Source organism: Sorex fumeus, unplaced genomic scaffold, assembly GCF_029834395.1.
Source record: "Sorex fumeus unplaced genomic scaffold, SorFum_2.1 ptg000098l, whole genome shotgun sequence".
Taxonomy (NCBI): Eukaryota; Metazoa; Chordata; class Mammalia; order Eulipotyphla; family Soricidae; genus Sorex; species Sorex fumeus.
The window spans coordinates 62,596,240-62,619,046 of record NW_026606155.1 but is presented as its reverse complement, the minus strand read 5'-3'; the positions used below and the strand labels follow the sequence as shown (position 1 = coordinate 62,619,046).

Below are 22,807 nucleotides of genomic sequence, written 5' to 3'. Positions count from 1 at the left end.
GCTTCGATTCCCAGCATCCCATGTGGCCTCCTGAGCACCGCCAGGAGCAATTCTTGCGTGCAAAGCCAGGAGTAACTCCTGTGCATCGCCAGGTGTGACCCAAAAAGAAAAAAAATGTGTAATCTGTGTATGTTTTGTGGGGGGAGAGTGTTTGTTACCAGCCAGTCCTGCCAATACTCAGGAGCTGTTCTTGGTTCTGTGTTCAGGAGTAGCCTGTGGCAGTGCTTGGGGGGACCAAAGATGGTGGGGGAGGGGGGACGGACTACGACTCTGGGTTGGCTCCAGGCGAAAGGCAGGAGCCTTTTACCCTGTATTATTTTTCAGCACACTTAACAGTGGTTTCTGTTTGCTAAGAAAAAAACAAGAAGAAAAGAAAACAAAACAAAACACTTATAGATTTCTTTTTAAGTATCCAGCCTCTTCACAGAGCCCTTTTCAAAAAGATTTGCAGAATGTGGCAAAGGTGGAAGGACTGAGAGCATAGAAGAGTTTTGACCTTGGTGCCAAGACTGAGGGTCTGGGAAGAAATATTGCCTCTTTGCCAGGAGCCACTCCCATGTCCCTTGGAGCACTGTTTTTCAGAGGCAGAGTCATGCTGTGAGAGAAACCGACTTTGGAATGAGCCAAGAGTTCAAACCCAACTCTTTCACCTTCTCCGACCCTCAATGTTTCTCTTTGTAAAATGACTCAGCACCACTTCTCTGAGTCCTAGTGACAGTCTTTCCTCTTTTCCAGAGGAATAAGTTTCAGTCCCAATTTGGTCCGAAAATTAGCTAGTTCTATAAAAAGTTATCCCCAGGCGTTCCACTGCACTGAGCCTGCCAGCTGGGGTATGGTCTCCTCTTTGTCATTGTTTTCCACCCCCTTACGTAGCACTCACTGAAAAGGCGCCTTTTATCCAGGGTGCCCTGAGGACTTGCCAAAGGGCAATTGTCATCCTGTGCCCCCATCCTGAGAGTTTCTACTTAATCAGAACAGGGCTTGCTTGCATAGGAGGAAAACAGGTATGAAAATAAAGGAAACGATGCATATATATTTTGAGAGTGGGGCCACATCCAGTTGTGCCGGGGTTTCCTCCGTCCTCCGGGCAGTGCTCAGGGGACTATGCAGTGCTTCCTCAGGCAAAGCCTGTTCTCCGTCTCCATCTCCTCAGCCTAGTGTCACCTTAACCCACATGAGAGTGTAGCTATTTGCAATATTGGACTGTATGTTTTCCCGGCAAATATAGTTTTCAAATATATGTAACCTACCTGGGGGCTCCAGCAGATGTTTTTTTCACAAATCTGTAAGTGCATATTTGCATGGGCTTTCATTCTGTTTCTCAGTTTGTGAGGTTGATGTTCTAGAACGTTTAAAAGTAAAATTTTCTAAATACCTTCAGCAAGGAACTTTTCAAAATACAAAAATGACTTGAGAGTGGGATGTGTTGCTTTCCTTCTAAGTTTGAGGACCAGGATTTTTTTTTTTTTTGGAGGCTGAATCCCGCTTTACTCCAAACATTTTCAGCCACTCCATGCCTGGATCAGAAGGCAAAGAGGTCACTGTGTCAGCATGTGCCTAGAGTGTCCAGCATGGAGGCCAGGAAAGGTAATGGAAGAATGAACGAGCAGCCATGGTAGGAGGAAAACAGGTGGAGAAAATGGCATGGCAGGGAACACAGACACAACGGCAATGGACAGTGAAGGCTAAACTCGACCTTCCAAAGATTTGTAATTCTACCTGCTGCAAAGGGTGGAATGTACATTCTTGTGCCTTTTATTGCCAGCATTGGAAAGTATGGGGAAAGGCATCTGAGTTTCATTGTCCTCTTTGAAGTTCATTGGAGTTTATTTGGTCTTCTAGAAGCCTATCAGTATACAAGGTACAGTGTTCACTACTCAGAATACTAGTAGTGAACAGTCTCCAGATAAAGGGTCTGGGAGAGGAGGAAATAGGCACTAAAAGTTTCAAGAGTTGGGTGGACTCTAGTTTCTCTTTTTATTTTTTATTATGGGTCAGACCTGGTGGTACTCAGGGCTTACACCTGAATCTGTACCCAGAGATCACTCCTGGCAGGCTGGGGGACCATGTGGGGTTCCAGGCATCAAACCAAGATTGCAGCCACATGCAGTGAAAAGGTCTTGCATTCTGACTGTCTTTGCAACCCCAGTAGCTTCGTTTCATTTGCATTCATGATTTCTGTTTGTATTCTTATATGCTATTGACTACACGTAGTGGTAATGGGGAGGTGGGACACTAAGAGCTCCCTAAAAGTGAGCAGTGCTTAACTTTAATTACAACTTAGAAACACAGGAATGTCTCGTGTTTCTGTTGTGATTGATTAAACATTTTTAGCGCTGGCAAGAGGAGAAAATCCATAGCAACTAAAAACTGGTGGAGATGGGATATAATTCAGAGGACCCCTGGCCAGAAGCCTGGGACCAATTTCATTTAATCTCTATTGACAGTCTTGGTTTTGCAATTTGTCTGGCCCCCTAGAGAGATCATCCAGAAGGTTTCACCAGGATCTAAGGGTTTGACCTAATATGCATCTAATGGGTTATAGCTAACTGCAATCAGAGGCTTTATTAGGAAATCAGATACAAGTTTTAACTCTGTCTTAGATTTCACCTTTTATGATGAGACTCATGCAGCCTCTCATTCTCTCTCTCACACACACTTACATTGTATCATTTACTTGGGTTTGTTTTAAAGATGACAATAAGTAGTCTATAACCGGTAACATTTCAAAAATATTTTAGAATTTGTTTTCTTGGATTAGGCTGGAGCGCTAGCACAGAGTTTAGGGCTTTTGCCTTGTACACAGTCGACCCGGGTTCGATTCCTCCCTCCCTCTCGGAGAGCCCGGCAAGCCACTGAGAGTATCTCACCCGCATGGCAGAGTCTGGCAAGTCTCTGTGGCATATTTGATATGCCAAAAACAGTAAAAACAAGTCTCACAACAGAGACATTATGGTGCCCGCTCAAGCAAATCGATGAACAATGGGAGGACAGTGCTTCAGTGCATTCTTGAATTTAACCATTTGCTTTCAAAATAATTTAATTCATGACTTAACTTTTGTCCCCAAACCAATATATAGATGCATATATATATATATATATACACATATATAGTGTGTGTGTGTTTTGTATATACACACAAAGATAAAAGGTAAGGTAAAGGCCCTCCCGTTGTTCATCGATTTGCTCGAGCGGGCCCAGTAACATCTCCATTGGAGATTTTGTTGTTACTGTGTTTGGCATATCGAATACATCACGGGTGGCTTGCCAGGCTCTGCTGTGTGGGCAAGATACTCTCGGTAGCTTGCCGGACTCTCCGAGAGGGGCGGACAGACAGATATAGCAGCTTGAGTACAAAGTTAATAGTAAATACTATTTAATACTATAAATAATGTTCATCTCACGATTTTCACCAACTTAGACTTTTTCTGGTCAGGGTATATAGATGCTACTTCTATAAATGCCTTTGATCAGTGAAAGTTCTCTTAATTGGCTGGTTTTTTGAAAAATTTATACTTAGGAGATATCAAGAATTAGGACTTGAATTCAAACAGTCCATGCCCTTATTTCTGGTCACACTTATTTCTAGCCATGCATTTCTTTAAGTGTCTGTGGTTAGAATCAAATCAGATTGAACATCTGGACCAGTCCTAGTCCTGCTCACAGTTCAGGAAGCCCAGAGGGTTGGTCAGCTCATTGCAGTTGTGCAGGGCATGTCCAAGTCACAGGACACTCACAGGCCGCTTCTCTCCTTTCAGATGCCCGCTTCAGCCTGACCCCTGCCCAAACACCACACTTCTTAATGACTTTACCAAAACTACCCAAATAGGGTGCATTTCATAAGCCACTGAAGAAGAGCTGTGGTGTGGTGGCCAGGTGTCATCACACTCTTGACACTTGGCACTGTCTCCTATGGGGAAAGCTTTGGGTAACATTTAGGAATGAGTGTGGGAAAGTGAGTCACGGCTCTGTGGGGTGAGAGACAGCTCGCACAAATACCCCTCCCAAGAATGTCGGCCATGCCTCTTCTCCTTTTGGTAGATTGGAAAGTATTTCTGAGTTTCTCTCCTTTTCTCTTTATCACCCTCCTTGTTCCCATTTAGTTATAAAATTTTGTTCGTAACCCAACCAAGTACTTTGATTTAAAGGATTATGACTCTTAAACTTATTACCTAGTAGAAACTTCAAATAAATTTATATGTTTTACACAGTCCTCATGAGAGACTCATTGGAGCATTAAAAATATTTATTAAAAATAATCAAAATGCAGTGCTGAAGAACGAGTAAATTTCACATGGGAACTAACTAGCTTTTGCTGTCTTGAGGAATTCGTCTGGATGCTTGCCATTACTCCTTTAGGCCACCAGGTGGTGCTGCTTACCTGGTGATGAAAAGCAGGCCCCCCTCCCCCTTCCTGCTTCCTTCTCAGATTCATAAATGGACTTTCCTTGCTTTCAGATATTTTCCATTTCTACAGATGTGTTCTTTTAGGTGGTCGAAAAAATTTTATACCCACTAGTTGAAAAAGTATTCGATATGCCAGACACAGTAACAACAAAGTCTCCAATGGAGACGTTACTGGGCCCGCTCGAGCAAATCGACGATCAACGGGAGGGCCTTTACCTTTACCTTTATCTTAAATTGTGTTTCTGAGTCAAGAACGTTATCTTTGTGGTAGAGACACACTGGAGTCAGGTATTTGCTTCTGGTCCTTGGTCCCACCTCCTGACCCTTCCTTGCTTCTCTGAACCCCGACTCACCCACAGACGTGTTGTTTGTCAGAACTTATCTAAGTTCCTTTAAACACACTGCCGATTTATAACTGGATTTCTAGTTCAGTTACGGCAACTCAAATGCCTAGGGTTCAGCTTTTGAGTAAAGAACATTGAGTCCCTGCAATGTCATAAACCCTGGCGCCAAGCTCTGTTCCTAACACTGACCCGATTATGGTGAGGGAATTCTTCTCAGACCTCAGAGTGCTTTGATGATTTGCTATTACCTTTACAATGAGAACGCTTTGCCATCCTGTCTGGATTCTTCAGAAAAGTTTTCTTAGGAAAGAAAAACTGGAAGACACTATTCCTTCCCATTCTGATAGAGTACAGATTCTGGGAATTCTTTGCTATAGCTTGGAACAAGGGTGGGAGTTCGGTGATATCATTTATACCATGGTTGAGACTTCTTATTCTTACCACTGACTTTCAGAGAGAACCAACTAATATATTTTTCTTGTTCTTTTCTCCCTTCTTTCCTGTCACCAGGGATTTGTAAACAAGTTGGATGAATTTATTCAATGGTTAAACAAAGCCATGGAAACAACTGAGAACTGGACTCCCCCCAAAGCAGAGACGGATAGCCTTAAACTCTATCTGGAGACTCACCTGGTAGGCAAGACTCTGTTTTCGCTATTAAGAATGGAAGGATTCCAGTAGTCTGCTCGGTTGTTTAGGAGAATACAATTTTTTTGATCAGAAAATGTTATGTGATAATGAAATCTTGTTTTAATTTATTGCTGTGGGATTGCACCAGGACTGTGATACTGAGGGCCATCAGTGTCTACCCTGGTACAGGGATTAAACCCAGAGACTCAAAAGTTTTGAACTTATCACATGAGCTACATGCTAGGCCCTGGGATGGATTTAATAAAGTAGATTAAGAAGCTAACATCTCAGATTTTACAGGTAATACTATGAAATTTGAATCTTCCATATTTTCAACCTGTTTTTTTCTTTCAAAATTTTCCCTCAAAGTCATATTTTAAGAATATCGTAGGAAATTTTGCAATGCCCTTGCTCTTTAAAGCAACCCTGAAAGCTTCTCTCCTCAAAGAATAAATAAGTAAAAGAGATCATTTTGATGACCATTCTCTGCTTTCTAGAATTCTTGTAAAATTAATGAACTTCTCATTATCAAGAGGGTCTACTTTATCTGTTTTACACTGGGTTATTTTAATAAAATATTTAAAATGACGAGCTCCATCATTTTTGCTGTGAGTTTTTCAGCACATAATTAATACAACTGTCATTACACTTGTCCCAGAGCACAGGGAGAACCATGGAGGGAAGTAGAAAACATGGGCTGAATATGCTTCTGAACACGCGAGAAGCAAGAATTATAACTGGGGGACATTTGATGAACCTCATGAGGTTTTTCCTAAATGCTTCAAATGGCTGATATCAATTATGAAGGGGTGGAGACCAAGTAGCGGAGTGTGATAAAGCATGAAGGAAAAGCACGTTGTCGTAGGGAAGGAAAAATTCAGGCTTTAAGGATCTCATCTTTATTCCTTTCACTGATAGCATAAAATTGACAAAGGCAGTGAACATGAATCCTTGAGCACCCAACTGTGGGGTTGGTTTTCTGCCCCTTTTACACATTCAGAATTTGGATTGAGTAAACATGGTGTGGGAGCCTTACTTGTGAGTGAGCTTGCAGGGTGTTCAGAAATGTTTCCTATGATGGAGAGTTAAGAGAAGGTAAAGAAGGAGGGAGGGAGGGACTGAGGGAGGGACAGAAGGAGGAAAAGAGGGAGGGAGGTAGGGAAGGAAGGAAGGAAGGAAGGGAGGGAGGGAGGGAGGGAGGGAGGGAAGGAGGAAGGGAAGAAGGGAGGGAGGGAGGAAAGGAAGGAAGAGAGGGAGGGAGGAAGGAAGGGGAAGGGAGAGGTTTTAATACACCAAGAACAACAGCCTAAAATCTTTTGCTGCCTGTAAATAGAATTTTATATTATAAAGAATGATAACATTGTGGTAAAGGATGAGTGTATAGTTTCCCTTTTTTAGAGACCTGGGTTGATGGAGTGTAAAAGTGTCAGTGACCTAACCACCTTTCTTGTACATGGATTTTACATACTGCCCTCAGTACTTGATTCCCTGTTGAGTAGAACCTTGATTTTTTTTTTAAAGAGGGCATTTCATAATAGCAAGATAACGATATTCAGTGCTTTATAATGTAAATTGTATTAATTAGAATGTCAACTTTTCACTGGCATTGTTCTGACAGAAATTCTAATCTGTGTTTAAACAGGAGTATATGAACTTTATTTCACATTAAGTGTGCTGTCTTAATTTCTCTTGATTTAATATTTTATGGAAAACACACATTTAGTTTTTGAGGTCCCAGAGGGCATGAGGACATAAAAGGCACTGTAATCTGTTTATTGAAAACCAGGCTGTGGACCAAGATCGCTCTTCTCTTTGGAAGCTGAATGATACAGGCCTTTTGTGCCAGTATCACTTCTGTCTTCGAATCCATCTTGTAAGGTTGCTTACTTGACACCTCTAGATTAGTTTCTGTCACACTGTAGCCTAGTGTGTTCTAGAGCTATCCAATGCTAGAAATTTCTGTTTTTTGGTCCACTGCCTAGTTGCGGAGCAGCAGACCACTTGGATCTAAGGAGCACTTGAAATGTGTCTAAAGCAACTGAGGAAATGAATTTTTAATTTTAATTATAATTTTTATATTATAGTTTCATTTAAATTTCATTTGCCAATGTTCTTTGTGATGATTATCTTCTAATCTTGTAAATGGCAGAACTTTTTATTTCTAGAAGGTGTCTCTACCTTCTTTATTGTAACATTCTCATCAAAATACAGAAATGACTTCCCCTTTGCTGTGGATTCCTAATCCACAACTAAGAATCCTTCTTAAAGTGTGTGGCACCTTGTTTCTGCAAAATGTTTAACACTTTCTTGAATTATTTTTCTCTATAACCATATCTTATTATTATTATTATATATTTTCATTAGTTACCATGGGCTGGAATGATAGCACAGCTGTAGGGCGTTTGCCTTGTGCACAGCTGCCCAGCTGAGCTGGGTTCGTTTCCTCTGCCTCTCTCAGAGAGCCCAGCAAGCTACCGAGAGTATCTTGCCCACATGGCAGAACCTGGCAAGCTACCTGTCACATATTCAGTAGGCCAAATAAAGTAACAAGCCTCACGATGGAGACATTACTGGGCCCGCTCAAGCAAATCGATGAACAACGGGAGGACAGTGATTAGTTACCATATGAATAATAGTATTAATTATTAATGTTTCATGAATAAAATGTCTCTACACCACACACAACCTCCTGGGGTATCAGCATCCATCACTAGTGTTAGTAGGTTCCCTCTTATCCCTGTACCCCACACTTAGTAAATTCATTTCTGTAGGCAGACTCTCAGAGTCTGTTATCATTGACATAATTTATTCCCTTAGTTTATTTCTTTATTACCTGGATTCTGTGGGACTTCACTCATGCGTGAGGCTCCTGAGCGTGTGGAAAGCAGCCTCGAGCATGGCAGAGGTTGGGTAGTAGAGGTCGGCTGACGGGGCTGGGTCCCTTGAGGTGGGGGTACTCTCACCCGCCCCCCTCTGGGGCGCCCGAGTAAAAGCACTTCCCTGCCCCAAGGGACCCAGCTCCAGCAGCTGACCTCCACTACTCAACCTCCGCCATGCTCCAGGCCACTTTCCATACACTTGGGCCAAGCCTCACATATGAGTGAACATATTCCTGGACTGCATGACACATAATAAGACACATCCTACCCATTTTCCATAATCACCACGCCATATTTGATGAAGTTCAGACAGTAGGCAACAAATCATAGAGGGATATATATATATATATATATATATATGTATACATATATATATACACTTGGAGAGCCCAGCAAGCTACTGAGAATATCCTGCCTACACAACAGAGCCTGGCAAGCTGCCCGTGTCATATTCGATATGCCAAAAACAGTAGCAATAATGGTCTCATTCTCCTGACCCTGGAAGAGTCTCCAATACGGCAGCGTTGGGAAAGACAAGTAAGGAGAGGATGCTAAAATCTCAGGGCTGGGATGGATGTCGACGTTACTGGCGCCCACTTGAGTAAATCGGTAAACAGTGGGATGACAGTGACAGTGATACAATGATACTTTGTTTCTTTATATGTCCTCCGACTATGAGTGAGACCGTTAGATATTTGTCCTTATCCTCATGTTGCTCAGCACAATACACTCCAGATCCATCCAAGTTGCAGAAAACAGCAAGATTTCATCTTTTCTTAAATCTGAGTCATACTCCATAGGTATATATATACATATATATATATATATGTATGTATATAGCTTTGGACAAACTTGCAGGCTATCGAATGTAGCCTGCCCACAGGGCAGAGTCTGGCAAACTCCCCGTGGCGTACCAAATATGCCAAATACCAGTAACAATGATGGGTCTCATTCTCCTAAAGAGCCGTGAATATAATCTCAGGGCTAGGATGAAAGAGACGTTACTGGGGCCTGCTCGAGGCAATCGACGATTAACAGGATGATGAAATGAAAAAAATGAAATGGCATACATATGTGAAATACATATGTATACATATATTTTATGTAAACATATAGAATACAATAATTATTGAATACAATAATTTCTTTACTCATTTGTTGTCAGATACATGGGTTATTTCCAGATCTTGGCTATTTTAAGTAGTGGTGTAGAGAGCAAGAAGTGCATTTTTTTTTTAAATCAATGTTTCTTGGAGTGGATGCCAAGAAGTGGAATCTCTGGGTCACATGGCAGCTCTAGTCTTAATTGTCTGAGAAGTCTCTGTACTGTTTCCCATAGAGACTGAACAGATGACAGTCCCACTGAGAGTAGATGAGGGTTCTTTTCATGTCTGATTGTTTTGTTTGGAATAGAGATCGCATAGAAGTATTTTTACCTCTGCTTTGTGAATAGTGAGGGTCTGTGATATCCAGATTTATAAAAATTGCATGTTGTTACACTCTCAAATTTTACTTCTGAAATTATGAATGCTATTATTTAAGGGTTACTGAAGTCTAGTATGCCAGACCACTGTTGAGTGATACTTAGGGCCAATTATGGAATCACTGCTTCACTGCATACTGTCCCTGTGATCCAGTTGCTGCCTGTTATTTAGGCATCCTTCAAATAAACTTTGAGTCACTCTGTCGGCATAAGTATCTTTGCTGTCTCTCCTGATCAGTGCTGTTATTTGTACATTTCTATTTTATGTCCCTTACTGTGGTGTTGAAGTAGTATTAAGTCATTCTTAAAAGAAAGCAAAGGTTATTCTACTTACTCATAAATAAAGTAAACCTCTAAGTCAAAGGATTTATAGTCTTTAAAGCATTCTGTACAAATAATTACTGCTGATTAATGTGTGGCTAAATGGTATTTACAAAATTACTCAGTATATACAGATAGCTACACAAGTTTCTGTATTTAAACTCTAGAGGTTCGATAATTTAACATTAAATCATCAGTGGGACTAGCCCAAATCATCAGCATCTCCATGGGTTTAATAATATGTTAGGATAGTTGGCACCCTGCAATATTTATTACAAAGAAAATATTAAAAAAGAGCAAATAGCAAAAGTTGTACATCTACATTTTGATACTTAATTCAATTATTTTCCATGATGGCAACCAAGGGTTTTTACCAACACAAATCAATTAAAGCTTCACAATACCTTTATGAAAAATATGAAGGAGCTTTATTTTAACTGTAAGAAATACTGTGAAATTGCGATGATACATCAATGATTTTCCATGATAATTAATCATCTGCTTGCAACCTGGCTGCTCCTTTCAAAAATACAATTCCTCTCTTCCTAGAAAATGACATTTTACTGAAAATGTCATTCTACAAAGGTATTTGGTGAGTATTGAACATATTGAACATTCCTCTTACTTCGAAACTGCTTTAAAATAGCGTTGTATGTATGTATAGTTGGTTAGGTAGATAGATACATGAATAGAAAGATATCTATATCTATCTATCTATCTATTGGACAGACTCACTTTTTACTGACCTCTGTCTGTTCCTTACACCTCCAAATTATAATTAACACATAATACATTACACATATTTAAAGTATACAATTTTATAAACTTTGACAAATATTCATACTCTGTGTAACCATCACCATAATCAGGATCATAAACATACCCATTACACCCCCAAATACTATAATTATTTCCTCTTTGCCTTGCTACATCTCTATGCAGTCGTTGATCTGCTTTTTCACTTTTAAAAGGAATCAAAGCAGTGTACTTTGCAGGAAGATCAGATTACTGTCATTCAGTATAATTAATTTATGTCAATGTGTCCTTCATTCCTTTTTCTTGGTCAGTAATATTTTATTCCACAGCCAAGTCATAATTAGTTTATCAGATTACCTATTGATGGAGTTTAGGTTGTTTCTGCTATTACTGTTTTGTTGACTAAAGAAGAAAATGTCACCAAACACTACATATGAGTTGCAGCATCATGTATAGTTTTTGGTGAAGAAGTTGTATATTTTTTTCTATTAGGAGAACTTATTTATGGGCTGGAGCAATAGCACGAGTATGGTGTTTGCCTTGCACACAGCCGACCTTGTTCAATTCCTCCGCCCCTCTCGGAGAGCCCAGCAAGCTACCGAGAGTATCTCGTCCATCCAGCAGAACCTGGCAAGCTCCCCATGGCGTATTCAATATGCCAAAAGCAGTAATGACAAGTCTTACAATGGAGACGTTACTGGTGCCCGCTCGAGCAAAACAATGAATAACGGGAGGACAGTGCTACAGTGTAGGAGAATTTATAGTATCATCCGTAAGCGTTCTTTAGAGTAAAACAGTAGAAAATGCCAGCAACATTCCCCTCCAAATGTTTTATTTCATATCCCTTTGCTCCTGAAAAAATACCTTTGATCTTTCAAGTAGTTCTTAATGCATACTCAACTCACCAAATGGCATCATTTTATATGTAATCAACTTCAGTAAATCAAACCAGAAATTCTTTTATCTGTAGTCAGGAAAACAAACCAGAAGTTCTTTTATCTGCAGCCAATCAGAGTGTTCAGTAAGAGAAAACAAAGTCAGACTGACACTAGAGAGCTGTAAAGAATTAGGAAAAAAAGAACCAAAGCACAAGTTTGGTTCTTTAACTTTGGTGAAAGTTTTTATACACAGTACTTGACCTACCATGTTGGACAAGCACTAACAATCACATCAAGCCTTCATAGAAAAGTATTCTTAATTATATTTGATAAATAAGAAAATGTGGGAATTGAATGAGTTCATATGTATTAAGCACCTGTGAATTCCAGATAGGTCTTTAGGTACTTTGAATGTATGACGAGCAAGTTTGACCTCTCTCTTCCCGTGGCTTACAATCTGAAAAAAGTAGATCCACTTATCATGGATTGCATTTAATTATCTACAGACTTATCAATGACAAAAGTAACAATTTCATCAACAAAATTATTGTAGAATAAGCAAAATACTGTTTGGAACACAGAGAAAAGGTTTATTTATTATTTCCCCAAGAAGGATGGTTAAAAAAAACAAGGCTGGAGTAACAGTAAAGTGAGTATGTAGCTTGCCTTCCATAAGGCCAACCTGGATCAGATCACCAGCATCCCATATGGTCCCTTGAGCCCTACCAGGAGTAATCCCTGAGAGTAGAGCCAGGAGTATGACCTGAGCATAGATAGATGGGTTTGGTCCAAAAAGAAAAATAAATAGGTAAATAAAGAGGTGATGTGTTTAGAACTTATGGGCATTTATGATTTATTTACTTGCGTAGAGAAGAGCCGGACAGACATTTACGGTCAAGTCAGGTAGGTTTGCTTAGCCATCTGGTATAGCCCAGATAGCTTTGCCTGGTGGTAAAGGAGACAGTTGCTTTTGTTTTGAAACTGAAGAATATTTATTTTTTAATTGATTTTTATTTTAAAACTCGAGAGCGACCTGAATTATAGATTCCACATAGGATCAGGCTGGCATTGATTAACTGAACAAGTACTCTGGCTTAAATGAGAGAATAATTATGGGCCGACCAAAAAAAATGGCTTTAAGTATATAAAGGTGGGTGTTTCTTTTTCTTTCCTTAGATTTTAGGGCATGGGACTAGAGATGATTCCAGGACCTCCTATAGACAGAACATGCACTTTACCACTCAGCTACATTCTTGGTGCTATTATCAGTTTCTCTCTAGTGTTTATATAAATATACACACATATATAACAATAAATTCTCAAGGCAAATAAAGGGAATAAAAAATTCGAACATCAAATGTGAACCTACCAGTCAGACCCTTACTGTTACCATATCTCCTGGAAATACTCTTTCTTGTTTCTTTATATTCTTTTGGCTGTTTCAGCTATTTGAAAAAAAAGTATATGTATGCTTAATTTTGTTCTCTCATTATTAGCAATGATTAAAAATCAGTAAGTATAGAACTGTATGATACCTTTGAATGGTGGCATGGTGTTCATGCACAGTGAAAATTTTGTGATTTATCTGGCTCATCCTTCATTGATAGAAATGGAGGTTGTCTGGCATCTTTTCTTTTTCGATTGCAAATGGTGCCTCATTGAAAATCCTTGGATATTCACCATCTTGCATAGCATAAGTACGTCCTTAAAAATACTTTATATTTCAAATTTCTGGGTCAAAGATTATACACATTTAAAATTGTTATGCATGCCAAATTGCTCTTGATAGTGATTGTTCCCATTTTAGCTCTGCAGTGCATGAGAATGCCTGTTTCTGTGCATCCTTGCTAACAGAGCATGTTATCATATTGGCTTATCTTTGTCCCTTTGATAATTACAAATGACATCATCTTACTGTAGTTTAGTTTGTATTAAGAAATTTCTATTTGATGAAATTTAATGAGGTTCTGTATCTCCATGGTTTTAGGAGTCATATATATATGTACATATATATCTATATATATAGAGAGAGATATATATATATAAAGAACTATCTGCTCTGTTAGTCCATTTTTTGTTGCTTTGTTGGTTTTTTTCATCAGGATTTATAGGGAGCATGCTGTATGTTAAGGAAATGAGTCCATTGTCTTTTACGTGGATGAAAATATTTTTAAAATAAACTACTTTAGGGGTTATATTCCAGAAGAACATTAGAGTCTCAATAGTGTGAGAAATCCAGGATTAGGTGGACATGAAGATAGGATGATAACCATGAAACAGTTTTCTATTATCAGCAAAACCATGTTCAAATTACAATCCTATATAAAAAAGTATATTCCAGATGGGTTGCTTACTTAAACATAGACAGAGAAACCCAAGATCCTGGAGTATGTTGCTAAGTATGTTGAATGTTGTTTGAACAATGAGAGGAATGGAGAGCTCAAGGGGTTTTGGGTTGGATGAGACGTAGATGAGAGTGAAGAAAGAGATTAGGAAAGAGAAGCAGATTAGTGAAACAGGTTAGGTCTGAAACAGTAGTGCAGTGGTTAAAGCTCCTTCCACTGTAGTATTGAAGGATTTGAATACCTTTTTATGAATGTGTCAGATATTTATAAAATCAGATTGTATCAAACTAGTATGTCTGTCTAATAAGATTCCAATATATCCATTTTTTGGGTGCATTTATCATCTACCTCTAGATTTTCATGTTATTTTATTATGTAACTTTCATTTGTATCAGAAAAATGATATGATACTTACAGAATTTTTAGCTATACAGTGAAACTTTCCTAAGTACATTCAAATGCTTTTCTTTAGCTTGCCCTTCAGTTTCCACCTCTGCCTTTTTTGTGTTGCTTGAAATGAAGAGATAATGTTATAGGGAAAAAAAACTCAATCAGAGCTAAAGCTGTTAAGTTATTTCTAGCTTCCCAGGCTCTTAACTTCACCTCATGGAATTCAAGAGTAATTTAAAGATAAAGTATAGAAAGTGTGTATTTGGGCAAAATTGAATAATCAAGGATCAATGTGCAGACATAACTTTAAAAGAACAGAATCGTTAATAAGTAAGAGAGTTTACTAAAAGTAAGAGTCCATACTCAAATAGTCAGAGCATGGATATACTTGAGAGAGTAGCAGCATTTCTACACAGATGTCTAGGCTTTATGCATTTGTATGGGGTCAATTAATAAGGGGTCAGATATTCGTGTAATTTCAAAAAAGAGGGAGAGTTTTAGAGAAGTAATTTCCTGGAGTCAGGGCGCTACCCAGAGTCTAACTATAGTAGTCATTTTCTCAGGTTGCCATGAAAGCTGTAAACTGTTAATGGCACAAATGGGTATGATTTTTATCATGTAAATATATTATAATATGTGTATGGAGCTGGAAGTCATCCACTGGTCACTTGATCCTTTAACTTGAATTTACTTGGCTCCAACTGTTCTTAGGCTCCAACTGGTCTCAGCTTCATTGTTCTTATCTTTTGAGTAAATAATTTACTCAGCATAAATGATACAGTAACACATTTACTCCTTTGGCAAAACCATTAAGCTTCCGGACATTGTATGTTAGCTTGAAAGGAAAACTTGATCAAGATGAAATAGAGTAGTGATGTTGACAGGTTAAATGGCAGGGTACGATAGTTACTAGCTTTTGTATAAGCACGTAGATGTTTGATTAAAGAAATAACAGAATTTTGTAGTTGTTAAGCTTTGCAATGCCTGCACTAGAAAATATTTTTTCTTGAGAGGCAATTTTTTTCTGATACACAGCAAGATCAGTTGTCTGCCACATTTATGCTCACTGTTCTCTTGTCTCAATAACGGATTTTTCTTTTCCCCATTTCCTGGTGCCACCTCTTTCTTTCTGCTTTTCTCTGTGGAGATGATAGGCAGCCCTGGTACAAGCAAGGTGAGCCCCACAAGACCAGCAGCTGCCATATAACCATACTGATTCACTGACGGGAGGCAATCACTTTGTCAGATTTCAAAAGTCTGAATTTGGCTGTCACCTCCCTCAGTCTTACTGAGTCAGACTGGTACCCTTGAAGAAGCTTTGAGGTTTCATTTGTCGGTCCTCCATCATTCTCTTCAGCATAAGATGTGTAACTAAGAGCTTGGAAGGCAATGGCAATGCTTCTCAATTTGAAATGCATAGCTCCTGAGTTACTCTGTTGGTTGCACAGGAATATAAATGTCAGTCAGCAGATAATACCGTGCAGTCATTTGAAGGGTGATGTGAGTGGACAGGAGGCTTATTTTGGACATGTGAAAATCTGGGACCACATGCCTTGTCTCATATAACTTTATTTCTGTGAATCTAAGAGACAAATAATGCTTTCTTCTTTGTTTCATTGAAAGGATCCTTCAACTGTCCAAAGTATCAGTACCTGGATACTTTTTCACCTGACTTCAGGAATTCTTGGATCAAAGTATTTAACATTTCTCATCATTTTGAAAATGATGGTGCTTAAACACTGTATGAGTTTATTGCTTTATTTTTCAGGTATAGTGTGATTTAGATTAGAATGGCAGGAAAACCTGAATTTATTAAGTAATTCCTGGTTAGGGTAGCACGGTGCTAAGTGCTAATAAGAAAATTTACAAGACTTGCCTTGCAAAGAAGGGATTCATTCACATAGTGAGGCCACATGCATAGATGATTGATTCACAAGAGGTGGGTGCTGAAGGATGGTAGCCAGTGCCTACCATCTCTCTCTCCCCTTCTTGAGCCTTGTACAGGTGTTACTCACCCACTGTGTTGTGTGGGTCTTGAAACAATTTACTCAGCATAAATGATACTAAGGTGTAAGTTCTGTATCTGAAGCAGATTTTAACAGTAGCCAGGAAAAAAATGCTTATTATTTCTATTAAGGTTTTTGTGGGCATAAAACCAAAACACTGCGTAGGAGGATGCTTTGTTCATTTGGGGGAAATGATGTCCTTTGTTCTTGGAGACCTGAAAATATGTGATATGAGAAACTCAAGTGTCCCTAAAGAAGTGGTAATTCTCAACACCAACCTTCCCTCGATGTTCTGCCATCACCTGCCTCAGGGATGTCTGTGTTTTTGTTTCCCTTGCCACCCAATCTTGCATACATATATAATAGGAATTAGAAGTAACTTGTGAATAAAAGAGCATGTGTAAAAACAGTGTAACAATCACTACAGACAGTACATTTTAACTAATATTATAAATCATCAAAGAAGAACTAAGAATGTTTGCAAGTTAAATTATTTCCTCTAGTATTTCCAAACAAAAGTAAGTCTGGTTGCAAAGTTTCTGTATTTTATCTAGTACAATTGTGATAAGAAAAATACCTGTAAATGGAAAAATAGTAATGTTTTCAGGATGTGATTTATCCCCCTTGGCAGCAAACACAAGGAATTAGAAAGGTTAAAAAAATCCACAGGTTAATGTTACTATTTTGGAAAAAAAAGGCTGCATAAGAGGATGCTGATGACTTGACATTACAAATTTTATTAAATTTATTTTTAAATCAGTTTGTTTCCCCATCTCAAAACACGTGAAACATGTGGGAGTTGGGATAGCTCTGCCCCAGGCTGTCAAACAAATTTTTAATGGAATGGAAGTCCTTCAGGGATTGTCCTAAATCCACATAATATTCTTAAGTCCTGGTGGTTGCACTGGGACCTGTATATTAGCAGATGCACGTGTGAATAATATACTTCTATCCATCCATCACATTGGTGACTTCCGGCTGGAGGGGCTGCTGCACATCAATTATTCCACTGCAGGGTGCAGGGAGGTATTTGGGCGAACATTGACCTTCTTTTCAATCAGGGCCTCCGAGCAGTGTGCTCTGAAAGGGAAATGGTCCCTTTGGACAAAACCTCTGTTTGAGAATCTGTTTAGCCTAATGCGGCCATGCTGGGAAGTCAGTGTGATTACCTGTGCCAGGTGTGGAGGCAGCATCAAAAAAGTAAATAAAGAAAATGAAAATTTGGTTTCTAAGAGACATCATCATCATTCAGTCCCTCTCCATAGATCTAATTCTTGCATCAGGTATTAGTGATCTGTCAGAATGGAATGTCAACTTGACTCAAATGCATTTACCATCCACAGGAAAAGACAATTGTTTGAAAGACATGTGGCTTGTTGGAATAGCTTACTACTCTTTCAAAGGGTTGGGAATGTTTAAATTATCTGAGGTTTCAGGAAGAAAAAGTCTCTTCAGGAAAAATTAAGATCTTTGTTTTTATATCTTAATGTCTTCTTAAAAGGAAAAAAATGTTTCGTAATGCTTATCTTTGATCACACACTTTGAATTTCCTTCTCTGGGATACAAAGTGCTTTTACTTTTTTTTAAAAAAGCTTCTGATATTATACCTGGAAGAATGTTGTGATTGTCATAACTGATAAATCAATGAAAAATGTGGCCACTTTATTTTGTTGGGGAGATGTACAATTGTGGTGGTGGCTGACCATTTATTTAATTAGGTGGTAAGTACCATATGATGAAAGGGTAAAGTTAAATTGATGATTTAGGCTATCTCAGCCAGGGTATAGTTTACATGGCAATTACACTGGGATCATCTAAGTGTAATTGGCAAGTAATTTTGTAAGCGAAGGAACATGACAGCTCATTTACATGGTGTTCACTGAATAAAATTTGGGGACATTTATCAACCACTTCTAAGTGGAGAATAATTGCATGAATATCTCACCAAATGCTTTGATAGCTAGATGGAAGATTTCTGAACCTTCATTCATGTCCCTCTGGGCATTTGTTTAGGCATGTGCTGGTCTAGGCCCTGGAGGTACAAAACGGGAGCAAACACTTCTCCTTTCCAGGGATTCATGGAAAGTAGGGACGCTATCCACAGGTGTGAGCTCAGCACAGGTACTGTGGATGCTGAGGAGGAAAACCTACGAGGAGGGAAGATATTTAGGACTCTCCCCATATTGAATCTTTAAGGAATAAAGCAGCTCTCAGCCAGGGGAAGGGGAGAATGATGTGCAGAACACATTCTTGCAGAAAACCATGTCAGGAAACTCTGAGCATTTCAGGCACAGTTGAAAGCAGATGTGTGGCCCACCACAGCCAAGAGGCTGGGATCACAGAAGATTTGCTCTGTGGGCCATGCTAGAGGCCTGAACCTTGTACTGTATATTTGAGGGTGTGGGGGAGGGTAGTAATAGGGCAGGAGAGTTTTAAAAAGAGAAGCATCTGTGGACCAGTTTTATAGAAGGACCATGCTGTGTTATAAAATGTTGGGATATTCCAGACTCTGTTCTTTAAGTTTCTGTTCTTTAAGTTTCTTTAAGTTAGTCCTCACATGAGGTTCTCACTGACCTTACCACCTTTTATTTTAATGCTTTTTGGGTCACACCCAGTGATTCTCAGGGGTTACTCCTGGCTCTGCACTCAGGAATCACTCCTGGAGGTATTTGGGGGACCAGATGGGATGCAGAGATCGAACTTGGGTCAGCCGCATGCAAGGCAAACACCCTACCTACTGTACTATCGTCCTGGCCCAAAGACCTTACCACTTTTTTACCGATGAGGAAACTACATTACACAGACATTGCCTGAGCTTACTTACCAGATGATGCTGAAGTCAGGATTTGAACCCTGTGTGTCCAGCTACAGAGCCTATGCTTGTCACCAGCTCCCCACACCATGTGGAGATCTTATGCAACTTTTTATTTCTCAGATGCACATGCATCCTCCCTGTTGCTCTAGGATGTGCTGCATGAGGACAGCCCCATGCTCATCTTGTTCACAGCAGCCTCCTCCCGCTCTGGGCAGTGCCTGGACCGCCACACGGAGAGTGGTGAATATCCACCACTGGAGGCTGTTGAAGTCAACCTGGCAAGGGGAGAGGCTGAGGGTCTGCAGCTAAAGCAACATGAGTCAGTATTGAGGGAAGGAAGGAGAAACAAATCAGCAGCTCTGGTGATTGATTGGACGTGTGGATTTTGTCGGCATATTCTCACGGTGTTTCAGATTTCCAACTCCTACACTAAAGACGAGACTTGGCAACAGAACCTGGAACAGAGAGAAGGTTGTGCTGCTGTTCAAAGAACTCCTAAATTCCTGAGCTAGAAATGCTTGGGACTTAGGCGAAGGACTTGGAAGAGCCTTTCCTGGAGCTGGTTAAAAATAGAATGGAGACATCTGCCTAGGTCGGCCGAGGGACACAGCTGCCCTGGGGTAGATGAGTGGACAGATGGCCTTTGGGATTCTTCTCCTTTTGAAAATTCTCAGATTTGGAATAAATAAAAATTATCCTAAGCCACCTCTCCTTAACTGCCTGGCTGTAAGATAAAAATCAAAGGGTCCAGAGACTGGAAAACATTGAGTCCAAATGCCTGAATGTAGATAAAGGAACAGAAGCCTGGAAGGGTCAGTTGACTGATCCAAGGGCACATACCTGAGGCAAAATGAAGACCTCAATCTCTGCTTTCTCTGTTTGTCTCCCTTTCTCCATCAGTATTCCTGCATGGGAACAGCTAAGGGCAGGTCTGTGCTGGGAATCTGATTGGGCTCCACACTAGAGGACTGGCAGAGTCCCGCAGAGTGAGTGCTCCCTGCCAACTGAAAGTTCAGAAAGTACCAGAAAGTATTGCCTGCTCTCTAGGATGTCTGGAACCTAGGAGGCAAGATTTTAAGTCTTCAAAATCTTCAAACGGTGGTTCTCCCATACATATGCACTATTCCAGGCAGTTTTTCACTTTATGTTCATTATCACTATTTCAGTCATGGACAGCAAAGCTGGATGGGACTATTTTTATTTTATGTTTCAGAAAATTAAAGCGCCAGCAACTAAAACCAAAGCACTTAACACCAAAGCACCCACACAAACGGTACTAACATTTTGTTGCACTACCCCACACTCTTCTCTTCTTGGTGCCCTTGATTCCCATGCCTATGTGTTTATCATAGACAACATTTTGAATCATGTTTTTTGGATGTAATATGTTTTATTTGATTTTAAGTTTTTATTTAATTTTATCATTTTTTTTTCTAGTCTACACCTGCTTGTGCTTGGAGGCTGCTCCCTGCCGTGGACTTGGGGCTTCTCTATGCAGACCATGACCTCAGCCTTGAACTATCTCTATGGGGCTCCACAATTTGTAATTTTATATCCTCATGGTGCTTGAATGACGTTTTTGGGAGGTTTCAGGCATCTATGGCATTGAGGAAGCAGATTTTTAATTTTGAGGACTGTATGCATGGATGGGGCTGAAGCAATATCACAGCAGGTAGGGCGTTTGCCTTGCATGCAGCAGACCTGGGTTCGATTTCTCCGCCCCTCTTGGAGAGCCTGGCAAGCTACGAGAGTATCCCGCCAGCACGGCAAAGCCTGGCAAGCTACTCGTGATGTATTCGATATGCTAAAAAACAGTAACAAGTCTCACAATGGAGACATTACTGGGCCCGCCCAAGCAAATCGATGAACAACAGGAGGACAGTGCTACGGCGCTACAGTATGCGTGTATGAATGGCAGTGGGAGGAGGAAGGAGAAAGAGTTTTCCATGGGGGTTCATGGCTTTTCCACACCCAAGAGCCCCTCCTGGCGACCAGAACAGGGCTGGGGACAGTTCATTGAGGGGGGGTGAGGAGATTTGCAGAGCACAATGGCCTAAGGCAGGTGGCAGGTGGATGTTCAAGCCTCTGCTTTTCTGACTGAACACATATTCTTCCTCTTGCCTTTGCAAAAAGGCAACTTTTCATTTTCTTAGGGTAGTAAAAATCTTTTGTGTGAGGAAAATGTGTCAGCAAGTGCCTTATTCATCAGAATATATACCATCTCTTTAAAATGACAGTGGGAGTAAAAGTTCATCAGTTCAATATGTCTTTCACATTTGGAGACTCCTGACTAATAACCTCTGGTATTTATCATCAGAGCAGCCAAAGAACTCAATTCTGGCACACGCTGCTCTCACGCACTGAAAAATCTTTAAAAGACAGGAAGATTTTCTTCATTTTTCCTTCTTTCATTCATTTTGAAGAAAAAACATACCTTTTCTTAATTAAAAAAAATGAGCACACAGGAACATCTGGTCTATATTATCCCAGCAGCCTCCTAAGTGGCCTCCCTGTCTCCAGTCAGCCTTTTCAAGTCGACTTGACACAAGAGCCAAAGAGCTTTCTAGGACATGGAAATGCACCAGTCACTCTTCTATGTTGTTGGCATGTATATCCTTGACTCTTTCACGGCTGTTGGAGTTAAGTAACTGGAGTTAAGTAACGTGTGTTGCCAGGGCTCCCACCTTCCCTGCTAGCTTCTTGTTTCAGCCATACTACATTGCTTGTGACTTCCTGTTTCTTGACCCAGAAGAGTGCCTCCAGACCCACATACAAATCAGTTTTTTCCTTTTTGGGGGGTGGAGGGAGAGTGGGGGCTCATCCCCAGCTGTGCTCAGGGCTTATTCCTGTACTATGCTCAGGGATCACTCCTGGCAGAGATCAGGTGATCATATGTGGAACTAGGAACCAAACCTCAGTTGACTAGGTGCAAGGCACACACCTTAACCCTTGTTGTATTTTTCTGGCTCACAAATCAATCTTTTATCACAAGCTCCCTCTAGGCTTTGTAGATGGTGACTCCCAGTGTGGGTACCATAGCATCTATCCAACACCTACCACACTTGAATGGAATACAGCCCAATAATCTTGTTTTCATTTGATCATCTTGGTAGTCAACATTTTAAAATGTTTTAACTTTACTGTCTAGGACACATTTGGTTCACTTAAAGTCCCCTGTCATATTACAAACCCTATTTATACATTTATTCTGTACAGTGTCTAATAGAATTTTTACTTTCTTATCTCTTTTACCCAACCCACTATAACCTGCTTGAGTTACAATTGTATATTCTAAACATTTGTTATCTATCACTGTATCACTGTACCACTGGCGTCCCGTTTTTCATCGATTTACTCTAGCAGGCACCAGTAGCGTCTCCATTCATCCCAACCCTGAGATTTTAGCATCCTCTCCTTACTCTTCTTTCCCAATGTATTGGAGGCTCTTTCAGGGTCAGGGGAATTAGACCTGTTATTGTTACTGTTTTTGGCATATCGAATATGCCACGGGTAGCTTGCCAGCCTCTGCCGTGGGTCTCTGTCAGAGGGACAG

At 40.1% G+C, this 22,807-nt stretch overlaps 1 protein-coding gene across 2 annotated transcripts in view; it reads left to right on the top strand.

Moving 5' to 3' along the window:
* The window catches only part of AKAP6 (A-kinase anchoring protein 6), a 562,035-nt gene that overhangs the window by 286,822 nt on the left and 252,406 nt on the right, over nt 1-22,807 (top strand). For both annotated transcript variants that reach the window (XM_056134199.1, XM_056134200.1), the window contains exon 5: nt 5,262-5,384. In XM_056134199.1, the coding sequence (XP_055990174.1) occupies nt 5,262-5,384 (123 nt within the window). The remainder of the gene's footprint in view (nt 1-5,261; nt 5,385-22,807) is intronic.